General features: G+C 39.8%; 1 protein-coding gene across 1 annotated transcript in view; it reads left to right on the top strand.

Annotated features, from left to right (window-relative positions):
* The window catches only part of LOC134219929 (uncharacterized), a 536,387-nt gene that overhangs the window by 20,557 nt on the left and 496,028 nt on the right, over positions 1–19,802 (top strand). Inside the window, exons 3-4 of the mRNA XM_062698833.1 lie at positions 18,904–19,113; positions 19,521–19,668. Of these exons, the coding sequence (XP_062554817.1) occupies positions 18,904–19,113; positions 19,521–19,668 (358 nt within the window). The remainder of the gene's footprint in view (positions 1–18,903; positions 19,114–19,520; positions 19,669–19,802) is intronic.

The raw sequence follows: 19,802 nt of genomic DNA, 5'->3' as shown, positions 1-19,802 counted from the left end.
AATATCCCGCAGAACAATCTTCAAATAAAATTTTACCATTGGAATTGCTTTGAGCATTATTCCATGAACGGTGTTTGGCATTAAAGTCACCAATTACGAAGAATTTTGATTTGTTGCGTGTCAGAATTTGAAGATCAGCATCCAACAAATTCTTTTGCTGCCCATTGCATTGAAAAGGCAAGTAGGCTGCAATGAAGGAAAATTGTCCAAAATTTGTTTCAACAGAAACTCCCAAGGTTTCAAAAACTTTGGTTTCAAACGAAGAAAATAATTTATGTTTGATACGTCTATTAATGACAATGGCGACCCCACCACAGGCGCTGTCAAGACGATCATTTCTGTAGATAAAATAGTTTGGATCTCTTTTAATGGAGAGTCCTGGTTTTAAATACGTTTCAGTTATAATGGCAATATGCACATTATGAACTGAAAGGAAGTTGAATAATTCATCTTCCTTACCTTTTAGAGAGCGGGCATTCCAATTTAGAACTTTCATACAATTATTTGGATCCATTGGAACGGAGTCCGATAACAATTTTTTGTGTGTACTTTATACCAACCTGAACAGCTTCAGGAATGATATTTGCTTTGAACATTGCATCAATCATGTGATGCAATTGTTCAGTTAAAAAATCAAAATCGGAAGCAGTCATGCTACCTGAATCAGCAACATGACCGTTATTTTCCGTTGGGACATGGGTATAAACCTCATTTTGAGAAGAGAAATTTGGTCTACCAGCAGCGATGTTTGCATACGTAGGTACATTGGAAAAATTGGAATTTACTGAAGTGCTTGCTACCCGTTGACGAGCGGCAAAGTTTGTTTGTGAATTGTGGTGGGTATGAATTGCTCGACCGGTAACCGGTTTCGAAATTTGAGCGTTTGAAAATTTCTACCGTCGAATCTGGGATCCGATTGGAATTTCCTGTCATCAATTTTGCACGGGAATTCAAAACTTTTTGCGTGAAGGGCATTCCCAGAAATTGGATTTATGATTGCCCCACAGTTTGCGCACTTAAATTTATTGGAATCTTCTCTCACAGGACATGCGTCCTTGGCGTGAGAGGTTACACCACAAATCATGCATTTAGCATCCATGTGACAATGTTTGGTTCCATGACCCCACTTTTGGCACTTACGGCACTGGGTAGGGTTTTGAATTTCCCCAGGCCTGCGGAAATGTTCCCATGTAACACGGACATGAGACATAATACAGGCCTTTTCCAAACTTTTCATATTATTTAGTTCACTTTTGTTAAAATGAACTAAATAAAATTCTTGAGAAATGCCCCTCTGGGAAGTACCAGAATGGGATTTCTTTTTCATCTTAATTACTTGGACTGGTGAAAATCCAAGTAATTGAGAAATTTCAATTTTAATCTCATCCAGTGATTTGTCATCACTGGGAGACCTTTCAAGACGACTTTGAACAATCGCTCAGTTTTGTCGTCGTATGTGAAGAATTTATGGCGCTTCTCAGTTAAATACTGAAGAAGACGTTTGCGATCGTCAAAGGATCCCGGCAAAACGCGGCAGTCACCCTTCCTAGCAATCTGAAATGAAACCTTGATCCCTGAAGGTTACTCAAAATCTCATTCCGGAAGCCAGAAAACTCGGCAACAGATACCACAATTGGCGGAATCCTTTGCTTTTCGCATGAATCGAATCACCTGGGCTAGATGTAGATTCGATTTGCTCAATTTCATCATTAATCAAATCGAACTGATTGCTCAGTTCGATTGGAGAAGAATTATTTCCGATATTAGAGTTAGAAGGAATATCTGAATTCTCCAGCTTCCTTCTATTTTTTCCGCGCTTGGGCAGGACGGTCTTGAAACCTTGTTTCTTTGAAGGAAGTGGAGAATTCAGAGACTCGCCCTTCCTCTTGTTTTTGTTAATACTCATTGCTGAGCGTGGAGACGTGACCTTCTAAGAGGTTTTTTCCCAGAACGGTGTCCCCGCAGGATTACCACCGCTCTTCGGAATTTTACTTCCGCAAACGGGTCCAACGTAAAACGAAGGCACGGCTCCTTGCAAAGATCGTAACGGGATCAGTGGGTACAAATAGCGCTAAGAAGCACCGTTGAAATTAAAATAGCTTCGGGTAGTATTAAAAACTTCCTTCCGCAAAGAGAGAAAGATCCGCACAGCACGAAAGCACGATGCGGTCTGGATATGGAAATGCTAATATCATCTTCCAAACTTGGACGTACATGTTCATGATAGCATTAGAGGCGAAAGTATAGAATTGATAGTTCCGTTAGGATACGGCAGGCATGAAGAATGTTTTTATAGAAGTCGATTTGAAAGCGAGCGGAGGGCAATGTTTGTGATGGCACATATCACACGACCTTCCTTCTGCCAAGCTCCCGTATGAAGGGGGAGGGAAGAATATCAGTGTGGAAGCTGATATATCTCCACTGGCAAAAGGAAGGTGGTTTGACTTGCTCATATGCCATCGATTTTGAATATTAATACATCGATGGAAAGCTTAGCTTAGCAGATATTGTGTATTGTGTTCGAAAATCTCAGGTGTATGTTTTTCTATCAAGAGTTATGTACGAATTACCAATAAAAATTCTTGAATTATTTAATACAACAACTTGAATACGGCTCCGTGATTTTGTGGGGGGCCTCCTTAGCCGTGCAGTAAAACGCGCGGTTACAAAGCAAGACCATGCTGAGGGTGGCTGGGTTCGATTCCCGGTGCCGGTCTAGACAATTTTCAGATTGGAAATTGTCTCGACTTCCCGGGACATGAAAGTATCATCGTGTTAGCCTCATGATATACGAATGCAAAAATGGTAACTTGGCTTAGAAACCTCGTAGTTAATAACTGTGGAAGTGCTTAATGAACACTAAGCTGCGAGGCGGCTTTGTCCCAGTGTGGGGATGTAATGCCAATAAGAAGAAGATTTTGTGTATAACTATCGAGGGGTCTATCTTTTTGAAGAATTTAACTCGGATCCCTAATATACTCGCCAAAAGCTTACGAATAAACATAAATTTAGAAATTTTTAAGAACTTCGTGCAAATAGTGACCCGGTCTCAGCAAGAATTACTCCTTTATCTCTCGATTAATTTTCAAGAATTATGTATCATTCAATTCGCAAACTCAGTGATGAACTTTATAACTACATACCTACTTAAAAAAATCACTTTCCACCAATTTGCCATTTTTAATATTGTTAGATTTTCTGGATATTATACACTGCGCGGCTTTTGTAATGTTCCCAAATACGTACTTGCACAAAACCTCATGCAACGAATGACTCTCGAAAGGTACGGCCGCGTCAAACGATACACCGCAATGCACAATGGTCTCAGAGTCGAATCTAGCAAGACAAAAATGTATGCGCCAAAACTATTAGTTTTAGATATATAGTGTCTTTGGGAAAAAAAATTCATATTTTTTGACGATTTTTTTTCATATAGTGAAATTAGGGTGGTACCTATATTTCAGAAGTTCATAATATCAACTTTTTAATTTTTCGGTAAAAACTTGTGCAATGTTCCACAAAGTTGTAGAGCAATTAATTTTGAGCAACTTTGCCGAAGAAACCATTTTTCTATCACTTATGGTTCACAAGTTATGAGCTTTTTCAATAAATAAGTTAGGACGGTCCCTAAAAATCGGTATTCTTCACATAACTTTTTATACATTAATTTCTCGCATAAACTTTGTTCCGAGAACTTTTAGGACTTTTGAAGACGCACATTTTTGTTAAAAAAAACCATGGATCTATCTCTTATAACAAAAAAGTTATTCGAGTTTTTGTATGAAAAACATGTTTTTTTCATATGCTTTTATTTCAAAACTGAGCAAACCGATTTTCAATCTATTGGTTCTATTCGAAAGCACCCACTTTTCTGCGTTTATGGTGGGGAAACTGAGAGAGCGTTTTTTGTTTAAAGCGTTTTATTTCATTTAAAAAAAATATGTTTTAAATCGAAAAACGGCTATAATTTGATAAATAAACGAGATAGGTCCATGGGTCTTCAACAAAAAAATGTACCTTTAGAAGTTCTAAATGTGGTCCATTCAAAGTATTCCTCAAAAATCAATACATAAAAATATATTTAAAAAAAACGGTTTTCGTAAGGAAATAAAAGTTAGATCGATCAAAGTAGGCTGGTCGACAGAGCGTATGATTTTTTTTAACGTTACTGTGCCTTGCAACAAAATTACAACTTTCGTGATAATTTTCCAAAGCTTTCATAGATGTGAAAAATTTCTCCGCAGTACAAATAGCACGTGCTATCAGAGTATTCACCGCTAGGATGTACCACGTGGCGGCCAAATTTAAAACAATGTCGAAGTAGCTTTTTTATATGGATGTATATTTTTCTTAGGCGACTATCTGGCGCGTATTTTCCGTTGCGACCAAAAATGAGCAGAAGAGTGAGCAGTACAGTACATGGTTCATTTACAAATTACATAATGCCGAAAAAGACAATTTTCAACCCCTACCCACCCCTTTTTACAACTCTGATTTCGTGCTTGATGAAGATTTGCGCCGTTTCAAGGTTTTCCGTTCCGGAATTTCTCCTGGTGTACCTGGTGTACTTAGCCAAGTTTGTTGCGTTCAAGAAATGCTCGTTTTTTGTATTACTTGCCTTCCATAACATTTCGAACTTTAATGCAAACCACTGAGATTTTCCCACCTGGTGAAGATTTGCTTTTAACGTAATAGTAATAAAAACATTTCAGTAGCTAACCACTGGTCATATTCGCTTTCTCCCACTGGCGATACCGAAAAAAATCTAATCAAAACAGGGTAGGCTTGTAACAAAGGCTATAATTCAAAAGTGACGTACTTTTAACGCTACATATCCAACAGAAAACCAAGCTACTACCATTAATATGCATAGTAGCCTGATTTTCTGTTTGATGTTTAGCATGGCACACAAAAGACATGGCAGTCTTAACGCGTATGTGAACATTCAGTATGAATGAACCGGTTAACCGAGAAAATTCTCTCTCTAGTTCAGCCTACTTTGATTGATCTAATGTTTATTTCCTTACGAAAACCCGTTTTTTTTAAATATATTTTTATGTATTGATTTTTGAGGGATACTTTGTATGGACCACATTTAGAACTTCTGAAGACACATCTTTTTGTTGAAGACCCATGGACCTATCTCGTTTATTTATCAAGTTATAGCCGTTTTTTGATTTTAAAACATATTTTTTTCAAAATGAAATAAAACGCTTTAAACAAAAAACACTCTTTCAGTTTTCCCACCATAAACACAGAAAAGTGGGAGCTTTCGAATAGAACCAATAGATTGAAAATCGGTTTGCTCCATTTTGAAATATAAGCATATGAAAAAAACATGTTTTTCATACAAAAATTCGAATAACTTTTTTGTTATAAGAGATAGATCCATGGTTTTTAAACAAAAATGTGGGTCTTCAAAAGTTCTAAAAGTGCTCGTTTATGCGAGAAATTAATGTATAAAAAGTTATGTGAAGAATACCGATTTTTAGGGACCGCCCTAAAGTGATAGAAAAATGGTTTCTTCGACAAAGTTGCTCAAAATTAATTGCTCTACAACTTTGAGGAACATTGCACAAGTCTTTACCAAAAAATAAAAAAGTTGATATTATGAACTTCTGAAATATAGGTACCACCCTAATTTCATTATATGGAAAAAAATCGTCAAAAAATATGAATTTTTTTCCCAAAGACACTATATATCTAAAACTAATAGTTTTGGCGCAAACATTTTTGTCTTGCTAGATTTGACTCTGGAACCATTGTGCAATGCTATTCAAATCAATATTCGAGCGACGCCTAACAATATACTCTTTGTCATCAACAGAGTTTGTTACCAGGGATGCCAGGGGATATTTTCAAATGTCTTCACAGTCGAGTAAAAATGTCTTCAAATGTCTTCAATATCAAAATTATGATTAGCAGTGAAAAAATTTCAAAATCCAATAGGTTTGTAATTTCAATCATCTCCTTGTTTTATGTATCGTTTATTTTTTAACACTCAAATTGTTAGAATTCAAGAGAATATTCTTTTAAATTTTCATGAGTAAGGGAAATGACTTTCCCTTGGATTTTCTAATGAGTCTTTAAATATAATTCCAACGGATTTTTCTAACTGAATTTCCTTGTGGAATTCTTCTGTAGCAGCTCTGTGAAGCTGATTAAGCGAAAAACGTACTCTTAAAGGAACTTTTGGTTACTTGGGATTATTGTAGAATCTTTCGGCAACATTCTCGGAGCATCACCCAAAGGAATTCCTGGAGAAACTTCCGAAAGGATTCTTGGAGGAATTTCTGAACGAATGCCTGCAGGTGCTTCGAGAGTAATTCTTGGAAGATCTGCTGGAAAAAGTCGTGAAAGAAACAAGCTAAGGAATTTCTGAAGGAGCGACTGGAGGAATTCCCGACGGAATTCTTGGAGGATCTAACGGAGAAATTTCTGGACGAACTTATGGAGGAGCTGCTACTTCCAGGTACTTCGAAGAGACATCCCTTAACTTTCAAATACAAATCCGTAGTACATCCCACGAAAATGTAGACAAATTTCTTGTGGAAATAAACATGAATTCTTTGTAGGAGTTCAGATGATTTTCCTGCAAGAACTTAGAAATAATTTTGTGGAAATTAAGATGAATTTCCCGTTTAAATTTTGGGGGAATTCCTTTACTGCCCATACTGGAATTATTATAAATTTCCAAGATAATTTGAAAAGAATTTCCAATTTCAATTCTCTTGAATTTTTATGAGAAATTCCTCGGACTATTAATGGGAAATTCTCTTTATTTTACACGATTTTTTGGGTCCCAAAATGAAGAATCGATATTCAATTTCTTTCAGAGAACGATGAAGTTAATCATCCTGAACGCGTCAGTTTTCCATTTGACTCAAAAATCGAAAGGAACATTGTTTAATTTGAAATTTAAAAATAGATGAAAAATGCTTCCTCGACATTTTCGGTCTTGTTTGACGTACGGAATAATATGATTCAAACGCACTATCAAAACACCGCAGGACACTTGACTCAACCTTTGACAGTTAAAATATGGGCCTGGGTCATTCGTTCTGAAATGTTGGACAGCCCACAATTTGCCTTAATATGTCTTAGTGCCAATTTCTTCACCTTCACTTAACTCTTAAGCGGCGCTTACCCATACGATTAAACCTAGTTTAGTGACTAAGCGAGGGTGAAGAAATCGGCCCTTAAACAAAAATATTATTTTACTGATTTAGACTTTGACCAGAATTTTTATAACTTCGGTTCAAGTATTCCTGACCGATGCACTATCGTTTGCAAACATAAACGAGGTAGGACTTTGGGACCCAATTCTCCTTATTTTACACGAATTAATTTTTTAAAACGAATCTTCATTTTTCTAAAATCCACGGAAAATTCATCGAGTTCTTCAAAATTTATTCTCTTTCTCGACGTTTATTCTGGGAATACCGAAAGATCAGATGATTTATAAATAAATTTAAAAAACGGTTCTAGCCCAACAACAGTAAAATTCTGTCTTTTTTTCCGTTTGAAATAAATTAGATCGGTCATTGCGTTCTGATACAATGATCGAAATACCTTTTTCGCAGACACGTCGAAAACGCCACCGCTACCAAGGAAAATTTAAACGAATGCTGCCATCGAGAATTTTTAAACCAGCACATAACTAATATGTGTTGCTGTTGTCAACCTCATCAACCGGCTAGTGTAAATGTGTTTTTACGTTTGAAATTTTAAGCCCGAGACATTTGTCTATTATGTATAACTTTGGAAAAATTTATATGATCTGCATATAGAAGTCACAAAATTTATAAGTTAGTCATCAAATATTTTCTCAATATTTTCTATTCGCTGGCTTGTTGATCAATATTTTCTATTCGCTGGCTTGTTGATTGTCTTCAAGTATCTTTAAATAAGAAGGTAAGTCTTCAAATATTTTAAAAAGTCTTCAAAATGTCTTCATGAAATAAATGTCTTCACAGAGATTCAAATGTCTTCAAATTGAAGACATGTCTTCAAATCTGGCATCCCTGTTTGTTACTGACAAACGCACCTAGCGACAAACCTTTATCAGAAACCAAACACAATATGACAAGAATCATTTGCCTTGCATGCTCTGATATTTCCGAAAATACGATGCTAATTTAGTAATCATTGTTCGATTCTCGAATATTTCAATAAAAGCAGAAGCTATGATAGCATAAAACCCAAATTTGCTCTGGAAATAATGCAAAATAACGGGATGAAAAGTTAGCAATAAGATTGTCTTCTTTTTTGTTGCTGACAAAATTTTTCGGATCTTTGTCATTATTATCTCCGACAAAAACAAAGCTTTGTCGTTGGTTCTCTTTTGTCGCTTGTTTCGCATGCGCATTCAAAAAAAAATATTCCCTGCTATTCACCCATAAGAATCAAGTAAACGGAGTGCAGAAAGTGCGGCGGTACCTTTCATGAAGGGTACGCCGCGTGCAATTTTGAGAAAATCAGACAATAAAACTATTGATTATCAACGTCAAACTATTAAACAAATAAATCCTTCACGCACGGTAAATGCACAGACAAACAGACGTAACAACTAGAACAATTTGTTTCAAAATCCATTGCCCAGTTATTTTACCACCACCTAACGTGCATGTTGTACGAAACAATGTTTAGTACGATAATGTCAACAGAAGGCGCTAGTGTGAGATGTCATATACAAAGATATACGATGCGCGCGCCCCTGGATGTGAAACTCGCAAGCAGTTGAATTTAAAACGACCGTTGAGCTAATGGTCGATGAGAATTTTCTCTGTGTTACGTCTGTTTGTCTGTGGTAAATGTTTCAGTGCCATCCAATCCCGTTCATGCATTGCATTCATGCATGCATCCCCAACACGGACATCAGACTGATGTAAGGTACGCACTTTTTGTCAGGACCATTACTATACAAAGCGAAGGGTTTGATTAGCCGTAGGGGAAACCGGGAGTTCAACAGTAGGGGACAAAATTAACCATTCAACATTTGGCGATTTACCCTATTGGAATTTGAATTTGCGAAAAGATTTCTCTTTATACTGCTGAATAGCTACGGACGATTTTTTGCAGCAACCACCGCCAACGGGCAGCTCTTATGCTGCTGGGACTGCTATCGACGCCATCATCGTCACTTTCAATTTGAAGAAAATTCAATTTGAAAAAAATCGAATTTAATCTATACCGTGGTTTTCTTGAACTAATTGCATAACTCATCAACAGGCAACATTGCTGCTCGTGGCGCGAAAGATAGCACACACAAATTCAGGCTACTATGTCGCACTGCACATTTCAGTGATGCCCTCAAAGAAGTTTAACAATCATGACTAAAGATTCGCAACCTGTCTTAAAATCGATTACTAATTATTGGGGCGATTAATCAACATGCGGTTTTCGTTGGGTGAAAGCTGTTCAGTATTCCTTTTAGCTATGTAGGTTTTCTTTTAACCTGCGCATAATGGGGAAGCGTCATTAACAATATCTTTATCTTATTGACATTACATCCCCACACTGGGACAGAGCCTCCTCGCAGCTTAGTGTTTATTTAGCACTTCCACAGTTATTAACTGCGAGGTTTCTAAGCCTGGTTACCATTTTTGCATTGGTATATCATGAGGCTAACACGATGATACTTTATGCCCAGGGAAGTCGAGACAATTTCCAATCCGAAAATTGCCTAGACCGGACCGGGAATCGAACCCAGCCACCCTCAGCATGGTCTTGCGTCTTACCGCACGGCTAAGGAGGGCCCCCTAACAGTATAATGAAAAAATAAATTTCCTCATACTAATTTGCATGCAAACTTGAAACGGCTTGTGCTAAATCAGTTTTAATCCAAATGAGCTAAAATTTTCAGAGGACACTCAGAATATGGCAAAGAATCAGATGAGCACTGTGGAGCAAAATCGATTTTTTAAACCAACCTTATGGATATAGACGCTACCGCGGCTAATATTTTTTTCTACAGCAACCTCCGTCGACGGCCATCACTGATGCCGAGCAAAATTGAACATTCAATCATTAACTGAGTGAATGGCGCTTTGGAAGGTAGCTTTCTTATATCCAATAAAGTAGATTCATCAGAAATGTTTGTTTTATTTTCAATTATACGTCTTTACAATTTATATCAGCAACCAAACGATTCCTTTGTGCCCAAAACGGGGGAGCGTAAATTGAATCAGAGCATAAAAAGAGGGAGCGTTATTTCGAATTTAGGGCGTATAAAGAGGGAGCGTTATTTGGAATTTTGATCGTAAAAAGATGGAGCGCTATTTGGAATTTGGAGCGTAAAAAAAGTTTGCAATCTTTTAGGTAAGCAAAGTTTGATATTTAACTCACTTTTAGTCTTAAGATGTGTATCTTACCAAATTTGGTATTAGGGTCGTCTAAATTGTTTTCTTTATCATGGTCGTCCAATTGTTTGAGTGTTGAGGCCTTAAGATGTTCTTGGTACGCCAAGAAATCAAGAAGTCATAATTGGTGCAGATCATTGATGACGTACAGTAAGACGTTCATCATAATTTTCAAGTAATTAAAGTTTTTCGAGAACCTCCTGGAGCTTGGACCTGTGCTTTGTGATACATTGGATAGAATGCAACCATTGGATATGTTAATGGTCATTCAAGAAAACCCTTGAAAAAGGTTTTTCTATACGTGTAACCAGAAATCTTTCGCCTAGTTTCAAAAGTGGTACAACCCCTTTGTGGTACATAGAATAGAATGCGTTCATTGCACAGGTTCATGGTCATCCAAGAAAACTCTGCAATAGTCTTTAAGATCTACACGCGTAACCAAAGATCTTTCGGATTGTTCTACAAGTGGTAGAAGCCCTTTGTGGTACGAAGAATAGAATGCGTCCATTGCAAAGGTTCACGGTCATAAAAAAAAACTAGAATAGGCCTTAAGATCTACACGCGTAACCAGAAATCTTTCGCCTTGTTTCAAAAGTGATAAAACCCCTTTGTGGTACGAAGAATAGAATGCGTCCATTGCATAGGTTCATGCTCATCCAAGAAAACCCTGGAATAGGCCTTAAAATCTACACGCGTAACCAGAGCTCTTTCGGCTTGTTTCAAAAGTGGCACAACCACTTTGTGGTACATATAATAGAATGCGTCCATTGTATAGGTTCATGGTCATCCAAGAAAACTCTGGAATAGGACTTAACATCTACATGCGTAACCAGAGATTTTTCGAATTGTTTAACAAGTGGAACACTCTCTTTGTGGTATATAGAATAGAATGCGTCCATTGCATAGGTTCATGCTCATCCAAGAAAACTCTGAAATAGGCCTTAAGATCTACACGCGTAACCAAAGATCTTTCGGCTTGTTTCAAAAGTGGTACTTGTAAAAAAACAGAAGGGGTCACATAACTTGTGCACTCCTCGATAACTGTCTCCATTACGTGAGTTGATTACTAGTATTTGACTCTGTGGAGTTCGTAGACTACCTGGAACTCACGACAACATCAAGAACTACATGCAATACAAGCATATACCTAGAAGGGGTATCTCAACTTATTCATTCTTCAATAACTGCCTCCATTACGGAGGTTGATCCACAGACTTTCACTCTATAGAGATCGTAGACTACCTGGAGCCCACGACTACAACAAAAACTACTTGGAAAACAAACATATACCTAGAAGGGGTCACACAACTTGTTTATTCTTCAATAACTGCTTCCATCACGGAGGTTGATCCATGGACTCTATGGAGTTCGTAGACTACCTGGAACCCACGACAACAACAAAAACTAATAGGAATACACACATATATCAAAAAGGGGTCACAAAACTTGTTCATTCTTCAATAACTGTCTCCATTACGAAGGTTGATCAACATACCTTGACTCTATGGAGTTCGTAGACTACCTGGCAGCAATGACAACATCAAGAACTACTTCAAATACAAACATATACCAAAAAGGGGTCACACAACTTGTTTATTCTTTAATAACTGTCTTCATTTCGAAGGTTGATCAAAAGACCTTGACTCTATGGAGTTCGACTTAAACGAACTTTGAGTAATTGAGTAAAATCGAAGATTCTCAACTATGCGAACAGAGCTCGGTAGAAAATATCTCCAGCAAAGCAAACTGAGCATTAACTTAATTAGCTTGATTCATGCACAGTCCTGTTCAAATCAGTCCTGGAAAATAATAATAAATTGTATTTGACGTTTGATAACTAAAGATTTGTAAGAACATGGACATCGAATGAGTTAGATTTTCTTGTTGGCAAATTATTCAATGAAAGACATACTGTTTGTAGAGACGTGCTAGATACTTAAATAAATACAGGAATACGTGATAAAAAAACAGGAGGAGTACAAAACGAGTCAAAGAGTATTTTATAGTATGTAGTTTGGTCAAAGATATTGAAACAAAATAACAAAAGAGTATAGATGGGGGGTAATGTAGTGATGTATAGATGGTTGGATATTTGGATTAAGAAATATGGCACTAATGTATATTTACAATTTGATTAAAAAATGGATTTAAAAAACATAGATACCTTTGGAAAAATAAATAATAGATGAAAATGATCAATCCTTCAATCATCAGTCTTTCAACTTATTTGGATGAGTGAAGTTCTGTTTTGAAGGATGATTCATGAAGCTGAAGAAAAATATGAATGGAAGATTTGGATACCTCCGGTCACAACACTTAGATCATCTAAAAACAACCTCCGAAACTAATCCAAATTTGCCTCATGTAAAAGCTTGAAACTTTTTTTACGCTCCTATAGGGGGTAAAAAGAGGGAGCGTTATTTCGAATTTGGAGCGTAAAAAGAGGGAGTATTATTTGGATTGGTCTCGGAGAAATGAGCGAAAACGGAGAGCTGTTCGCAGAATTTTGTGGTAATAACGACATGGTGATCGGGGGATCGCTCTTCCTTCATCGACCGGTTCACAAGGTCACGTGGGTCTCCCGTGACGGCTTTACAGAAAATCAAATTGACCACATCTGCATCAGCCGAAAATGGAAACGGAGCCTTCTTGATGTACGGAATACACGTAGTGCCGATATCGCGTCTGATCATCACCTCCTCATCGGCGAAATACGCCTGCGCATTGCGCGGATTCGTCGGCAGGAGGAAAAAGTTGGACGGCGATTCAACACACGCCGACTGGAAGATGCCACGGTGAAACGGTCCTTCGTTGAAGAACTGGAGATGCATGCTGCAGATATTCCGGAAGGTGGCAGCGTGGAAGACCAATGGACCGCCATCAAGAATGCCTTCATCACCACCAGCGAGAACAATCTGGGCGAACTACACACCCAGAGAAAATGGATCACCGATGAGACCTGGAGAAAGATAGAGGAGCGAAGAGAAGCCAAAGCCGCGATAGAGCGATCGAAAACCAGAGGAGCCAAAGTCTTAGCCCGTCAACGATACGCGGCTCTTGAGAAGGAAGTAAAACGCTCATGTCGACGGGACAAGCGAGCGTGGGCAGACTCTCTGGCCGACGAAGGAGAGAGAGCCGCCGCAACCGGGGACATTCGCCTCCTCTACGATATCTCACGACGCTTAAGCGGGGCGAAGATGAATGCAACGATGCCTGTGAAAGACGCGAATGATCAGCTATTGACCGACCCAACTGACCAGCTGAAACGCTGCTTCGAGCACTTCGAACAACTTTTTCAAGTGCCAGCCTGGCCATCATTACCTCGGCATGATCTGCCTAGGATCCGACGTATAACACGCGTCAATACCGAAGCTCCATCACTGCTAGAGCCATCCAAAGCATGAAATCGAATAAAGCCCCAGGGGTCGATCGCATATCAGCCGAGATGCTCAAAGCTGACCCCATGACATCCGCTCTACTACTGCATCGTTTATTTCGTAATATCTGGGACACCGCAACTTTCCCGGTCGACTGGATGCAAGGTATCTTAGTGAAGGTGCCCAAAAAGGGTAACCTGACTGTATGCGAAAACTGGCGAGGCATTATGTTGCTGTGTACCGTTCTCAAAGTTCTATGCAATCACGTCTCAATATATGCGTCTCAATCACGAGAATATGTGGGGCGCCCTGAGACGCAAGGGAGCTCCTGAGAAAATCATCGGCCTCATCGAGGCACAGTATGAGGCTTTCTCGTGTAGAGTGCTGCACAATGGGGCTTGTCCGACCCTATCCGGGTCGTAGCTGGTGTGAGGCAAGGATGTATTCTATCACCGTTACTGTTCCTCATCGTAATCGATGAGATTCTGGTAGATGCGATTGACTGTGAACCAAACCGCGGGCTGTTATGGCAGCCTATAACCATGGAGCACCTAAATGACTTCGAATTGGCGGATGATGTTGCACTCCTCGCGCAACTACGCGCTGATATGCAGAGTAAGCTCCTTTCCGAGCGCTCCTCTTCGGCAGGTTTAGTCATCAACGTCAACAAAACCAAATCGTTGGATGTAAACACGGTGACTCCTTCCAGTTTTACAGTAGCCGGGAAACCAGTGGAGAATGTTGAAAGCTTCCAATATCTTGGTAGCCAAATGGCGTCAGACGGCGGTACCAAGATCGACATAGGCGCACGGATAAAGAAAGCAAGGGCTGCCTTTGCGAGTTTAAGAAATATCTGGAAAAACAGGCAGAGAAGTGAACGCACCAAAATACGAATTTTCAACTCTAACGTGAAATCTGTGCTGTTATACGCTAGCGAAACATGGTGTGTATCAGTGGAGAACACTCAACGGCTGCAGGTGTTCATTAACAGATGCCTGCGGTATATAATTCGGGCCTGGTGGCCTCACAACTGGATCTCAAACAACGAGCTCCATCGTCGTTGTCACCAGAGGCCGATAGCAACAGAAATTCGGGATCGGAAGTCGGCTGGGTCGGCCACACTCTACGTAGGGCGGAAACGAAATCTGTAAACAAGCATTAGACTGGAACCCAGCGGGACATCGCAGCAGAGGCAGACTCAGAGGCTCATGGCGGCGAAGCCTCAATAAAGAAATAAAAGAAGTCGACCGAAATCTAACCTGGCAACAGGTTAAAGCGATAGCCGGGCAACGTTCAGGATGGAGATCTTTCAAGTCGGGCCTTTGCACCACCGGAGGTGTACAGGATCCATAAGGAAAAAGATAAGGTTATTTGGATTTTTTAGCGTAAATGTTCAGTATTTGAAATTTTTAACGTCATAACAGGTATTTTAGTATAAGTAATTAATTGTCAATGTGAATGGTTGACAACAATCGCCAAATAGACATATTTTGGCCTCCGGATGACCACCGAACAGGTTTCGGAAACTCGGAATATACGGTATAAAAGGCAACTACGAAAAAAATAGATCAAATTCCTTCTTCTTGCTGTTTACGAACGCCCAAGACCTCTTAGGGTGACGTCGAAGACTCTACGTGCGACACACATACTGCTTGTAAAGTTGCATGTTATAGCGGCGATAACAATTGCTGGCGAAAGTGAAGTTTCCTTTGGTTATAGCACAACGACGGTTAGTAAGAGCACAGAGTGCTCTAGCGCGGGCCCGTTTGAGATTACGTAGAGCAGCATTAGTCCATGGTGGCTTTCTTGGAGGTTTTTGCTTCGGTACACAGGCAGACACACAATCGCGTAAAAAGCAAATTAAACGGCTAGCTGCTGTATCGATGTCCAAGTCATTCAAAATGTTCCAGTCGAATCTGGACAAGCTGAGACGGAGCAATCGGAAGTCAGTCTTACGAAAATTCGAGCAATCGACTTTTGAGCCGTTGTCAAAGCTGTGCGAGGTAAAGAAAGCTCTAAACGAGCTGAAAAACAGTAACGCTGCTGGGAAGGATGAGATCCCGGTCGAGCTTCTCAAACACGATAGTGAGCAGCTGCATCAATCGCATTATCCAGAAAATATGGCAGGATTAAAAGCTGCCTGCTGGCTGGTTGGATGGCCTCATATGCCTAATATATGGTGTAGTAGTGTTGGCTTTTGTCCCACTGAAGAGGGACACGGCGAGGATAGGGTTAACCATTAACTCTACCAAGAAAAACTACATGGTGGCAGATAGAGATAGAGGAAGGTGTTGGTGCTGAGGTAGTGCTTGGTGGGGATGTGTTTGAAGTTGTTGGAACGCTTGTGACAATGACGTTTCCCGTGAATTGAAAAGACGTATTGCTGCTGCGAATTAAGCTTAAATCCCGCAACATGCAGACGGAAACGATATTTGCTCTATACAAAACTCTGATTCTACCAGTTGCCCTTTATGGACTTTGAAACTGATTTCTATTAGATCTCCCGTATTTTGACCGACACGGCAATGGCTCATCAACGCTTGTAACAGTGCAATTTATGAAGTGACCAAAATAAGCAATGGATCACGACTCGTCAAGTCAAAGCACACCTTTCAGTCCGGCTAGCTACACTGCATCTATGAGCTGCAGTTTCAGTGTGCGCAAACTCTCCAATAACATGAACTCAAAACAATGAAATATAGGCATGGCGATAATGGGTCTAGGTAATTGGTGGTCTCTATTTGCATACATACTTGCTAATTCTCCTACTCACGAATTAAAGTTACAAACTACTCGTTGGGGGCCCCGTTGTGTCACACTTGCTGCATATATCCAACGTTGTCGCAGCCGATGCACCTATGGATGTAGCGCGACCAGCAAGCCTTGCTGGCCAGTCTATCGCTGCTGCTCGATGTTGTCACACGATGAAGAGTGCGACGCTACGTGACACGTTGGACTGCACACGTTGCATGTGTCTTTAGATGCTGCAACAATTATTGCGATGACTGTAGCCGATGTTGTCCGTTCACAATAGCGTGCGCTTGCTTCTGTCGTTCCGTCGCCGCCCAAGCATGCGAGCGATGGCGTTGCTCCCCAACACACCTTCAGCCTAACCACCCGTCCACTCCACACCCTTACGCGCTTCTGCCGCTCGCTCCCGACGCGGGATGAACGATCTCTTGGCTGCGGGCAGCCCGTGCCGTGGTTGAGCCGAGTCGAGTTTGTTCAGAGCCTGTAATTAAAAGGCCCTCTGATGAGAGCCTTTGGATTGCGCCAGATGGTTTGTTGGCTTTGCGGTACATGCAACAATTGACCTCTGATGGGTTCTAGTGTGCCTGCATTGATTTCTTCTGGGATTGCTGTTCGAGCTTAATCGAAGATCTTTTCAGTTGATTTGTGCCGCGGCCGATCAACACTTTGCAAAAAGCACGTGGATCAATTGCCTATCATGGCCGTTCCTTGCATCAGAAAAGAATTTGTTCCGATAATGCTCACTCTTTAAGTCACATGCATTGACTTCTTGGCAATAAACTATTCCGCGTTTTCGGCCACTTGCATTTGATTTATGGTCACTTTATGATGACACCATGCACTTATTGCCACACGCCAACTTGGCATCAGGTATAGTGATGGCTTGTTGGATCAGTGAGTCCGATCTTGTGATCGCGCGCATGTATGTGCTAGTGTGTTGGTCATTTGGGAGTAATGGTCAGCGTTGGTTGTTGGGAATGAAGAGAGAAACCATCAACATGTATTCGAGGGCTGTATTTGTCTTGCGGGATACACAGTGAAAATTTTGGGTTGCATTTTGTCGGCATAATCTCATTCATGTAACAACTTGAAGCATGGACGTTAAAAGAGGCGGACCGGAGAGCTTTCGGGGTTTTCGAGCGAAAAGTGCTGCGTACAATACTCGGAGGGAAACTAGACAATGGTGTGTGTGGCGCAACGCATGACTCATGAGCTGTATCAAGTATACAAAGAAGAAAATATTGTGAATCGTATAAAATACGATAGACTTCAGTGGGTTGGCACTTAGAGCGAATGTCGGAAGAAAGAATAGCGAAAACAATATTCAACAGAGAATCAAATAGGGGCCGGTGACTCTGAGCTCGACCCAGCTAAACTTTTTTTTTTTAAACTTTTTATAGTGATTTCTTAATTAAAGTGTAAGTTCATCATTAACAGCTCAATATCTTTAGGTTGAATACAATTTTAATTTAATTACTGGATGCTGTTTTTAAAATAGATATAAGATTCTAACTGATAACAGAAAACGGATGCGGAGATTGAAAACAGGAAAAACAGCTGAGCTTGAATAAAACTGTTAATTTTAGTTTTAAATCCAATATCACAACACTACGTAGGATCAAGCTCACCATCTCGCAAATTGAAATTAAATTATACACTTAAGCATGACGTGTGAACACACATCTGTGTCGCTTTAGCAACTCTTTTGGCCAATGCTGGTGCTGAAAATTGTCGTCTGCTTTCCCGAACGCTTTTTATTCCCTCTGGTGGGCTTTCAGGTCTAGTCGAGAAGGTGGCAGTTCATGCCAATGCACCTACCTACTTTCGAAAAGTAGTATGAAAAGATGGAAGTAGGTTTCCGACCAGTTTGTTCAGTGTAGGAAGTATAGAAAAAAGTGGTAATTGTTGTATTTGTTTAAATCTCGTTTATTTTTTCCTATGGTAAAGAAGTAACAATGCGATTCTTTCCGTTGACTTTTTTCGCTATTTAAACTTTTGTTTTACTTTTTTTATAATAAATAAATAAAGCTTGGAAACTAATTTCTTTGCCTTGAATATTATATGATAAGAATCTTTCTGCCTCCTAAGCATAGTTGTCCCATCTCATTTTTATGCGACCCCTTTCTCGATCACTGTAAGTTTCAATGAATTTCAGAGAGAGCATGAATTGCTGACAAGTATAGTTAAGATGTTTGGGCAAATGCCCAAATAGAAAAGGAAGAATTGGATCATAGCAATACGTCGCCAAATGGTCAGGAAATCTTAGACACAGCTCAAAAAATAAAAATTTATTGTTTGTAACCTGTTTCGAAAACCTTTTCCATGGAAATAGTGTTTTTATATAATCAAACTAGAATTATATTTTTATATTTTATATGTAAACATGTCGTTTTTGTTTTCTTATTGTATTCCAGAAATTCGCAGGGTGGTGGAACTGGCGGTCACTCATCAACCGGTCACCACAAGAACCATTCGTCGTCTTCCCGCCGTAGTAATCCTCAGCTAGGCCTAATGACCCAAGCGGGCAACGAACAATCGCTGAGACAGCGAGCCGTTGCCCGACTGAAAATGTTCAACTTCAACCTCAACTGGGACCTACATATGAACCAGTGCAAACCGTGCGGGTAGGTACAATTCATTTATCTAATGTTGCATCTGTCTGCAGCAGGCTCTCATTTTTGTTTGGATCTAGAACCAAACGCTTCATAGTAAAGTAGAAATTAGTATTATTAAAAAAATCTAACGTTGGAAAGCGAATATCTATAAAACATTCACATGGGTGAATAAAGCGAAAGTCTGATAATTTTTCTCAACAGAAATTTACTTCATAGGAAAATACTGAATTCGCTTTAAAACCCAAATCCGCTTTACTATGGCGCGTACATTTTTCAATCTAACGTTAGCAATCTTTATGTCGGAACTCGTAAACCACCATGACCCAATTTCCTGAATGGTTGTGGTAAAACGGGCTGTTGGCTACGGATACTTTGCTAAAACCGTCTTCTGGATATTTCCTTTTCTCCGACAACAGTCCGAAGAGCGGCAACATCATCACACGGAGGCTGTGCCGCAATCGCCGAGGCGAGGACAACGAACTGTACCGCTCCAACAGTTTCAAATTCGAGCGCTTCGAGCGCAAGGAGCAGGGCGAAACTGGATCGAGGACATTGCGAAAACAGGTGAGTTTTTTTTTCTATGTTGATACGTGCATTCAATGGGAAAATATGTACACAACGATAGTAGACAGGTTGGTCTGCACATATCTAGCGGAAAATGCTACACGTCCATTCATAACGGCTACGGCCGATTAGGT

The sequence above is a fragment of the Armigeres subalbatus genome, chromosome 3, assembly GCF_024139115.2.
Source record: "Armigeres subalbatus isolate Guangzhou_Male chromosome 3, GZ_Asu_2, whole genome shotgun sequence".
In the NCBI taxonomy this organism is placed as follows: Eukaryota; Metazoa; Arthropoda; class Insecta; order Diptera; family Culicidae; genus Armigeres; species Armigeres subalbatus.
Note: the sequence above shows the minus strand (reverse complement) of the source record. Positions and strands in the feature narration are given on the sequence as shown.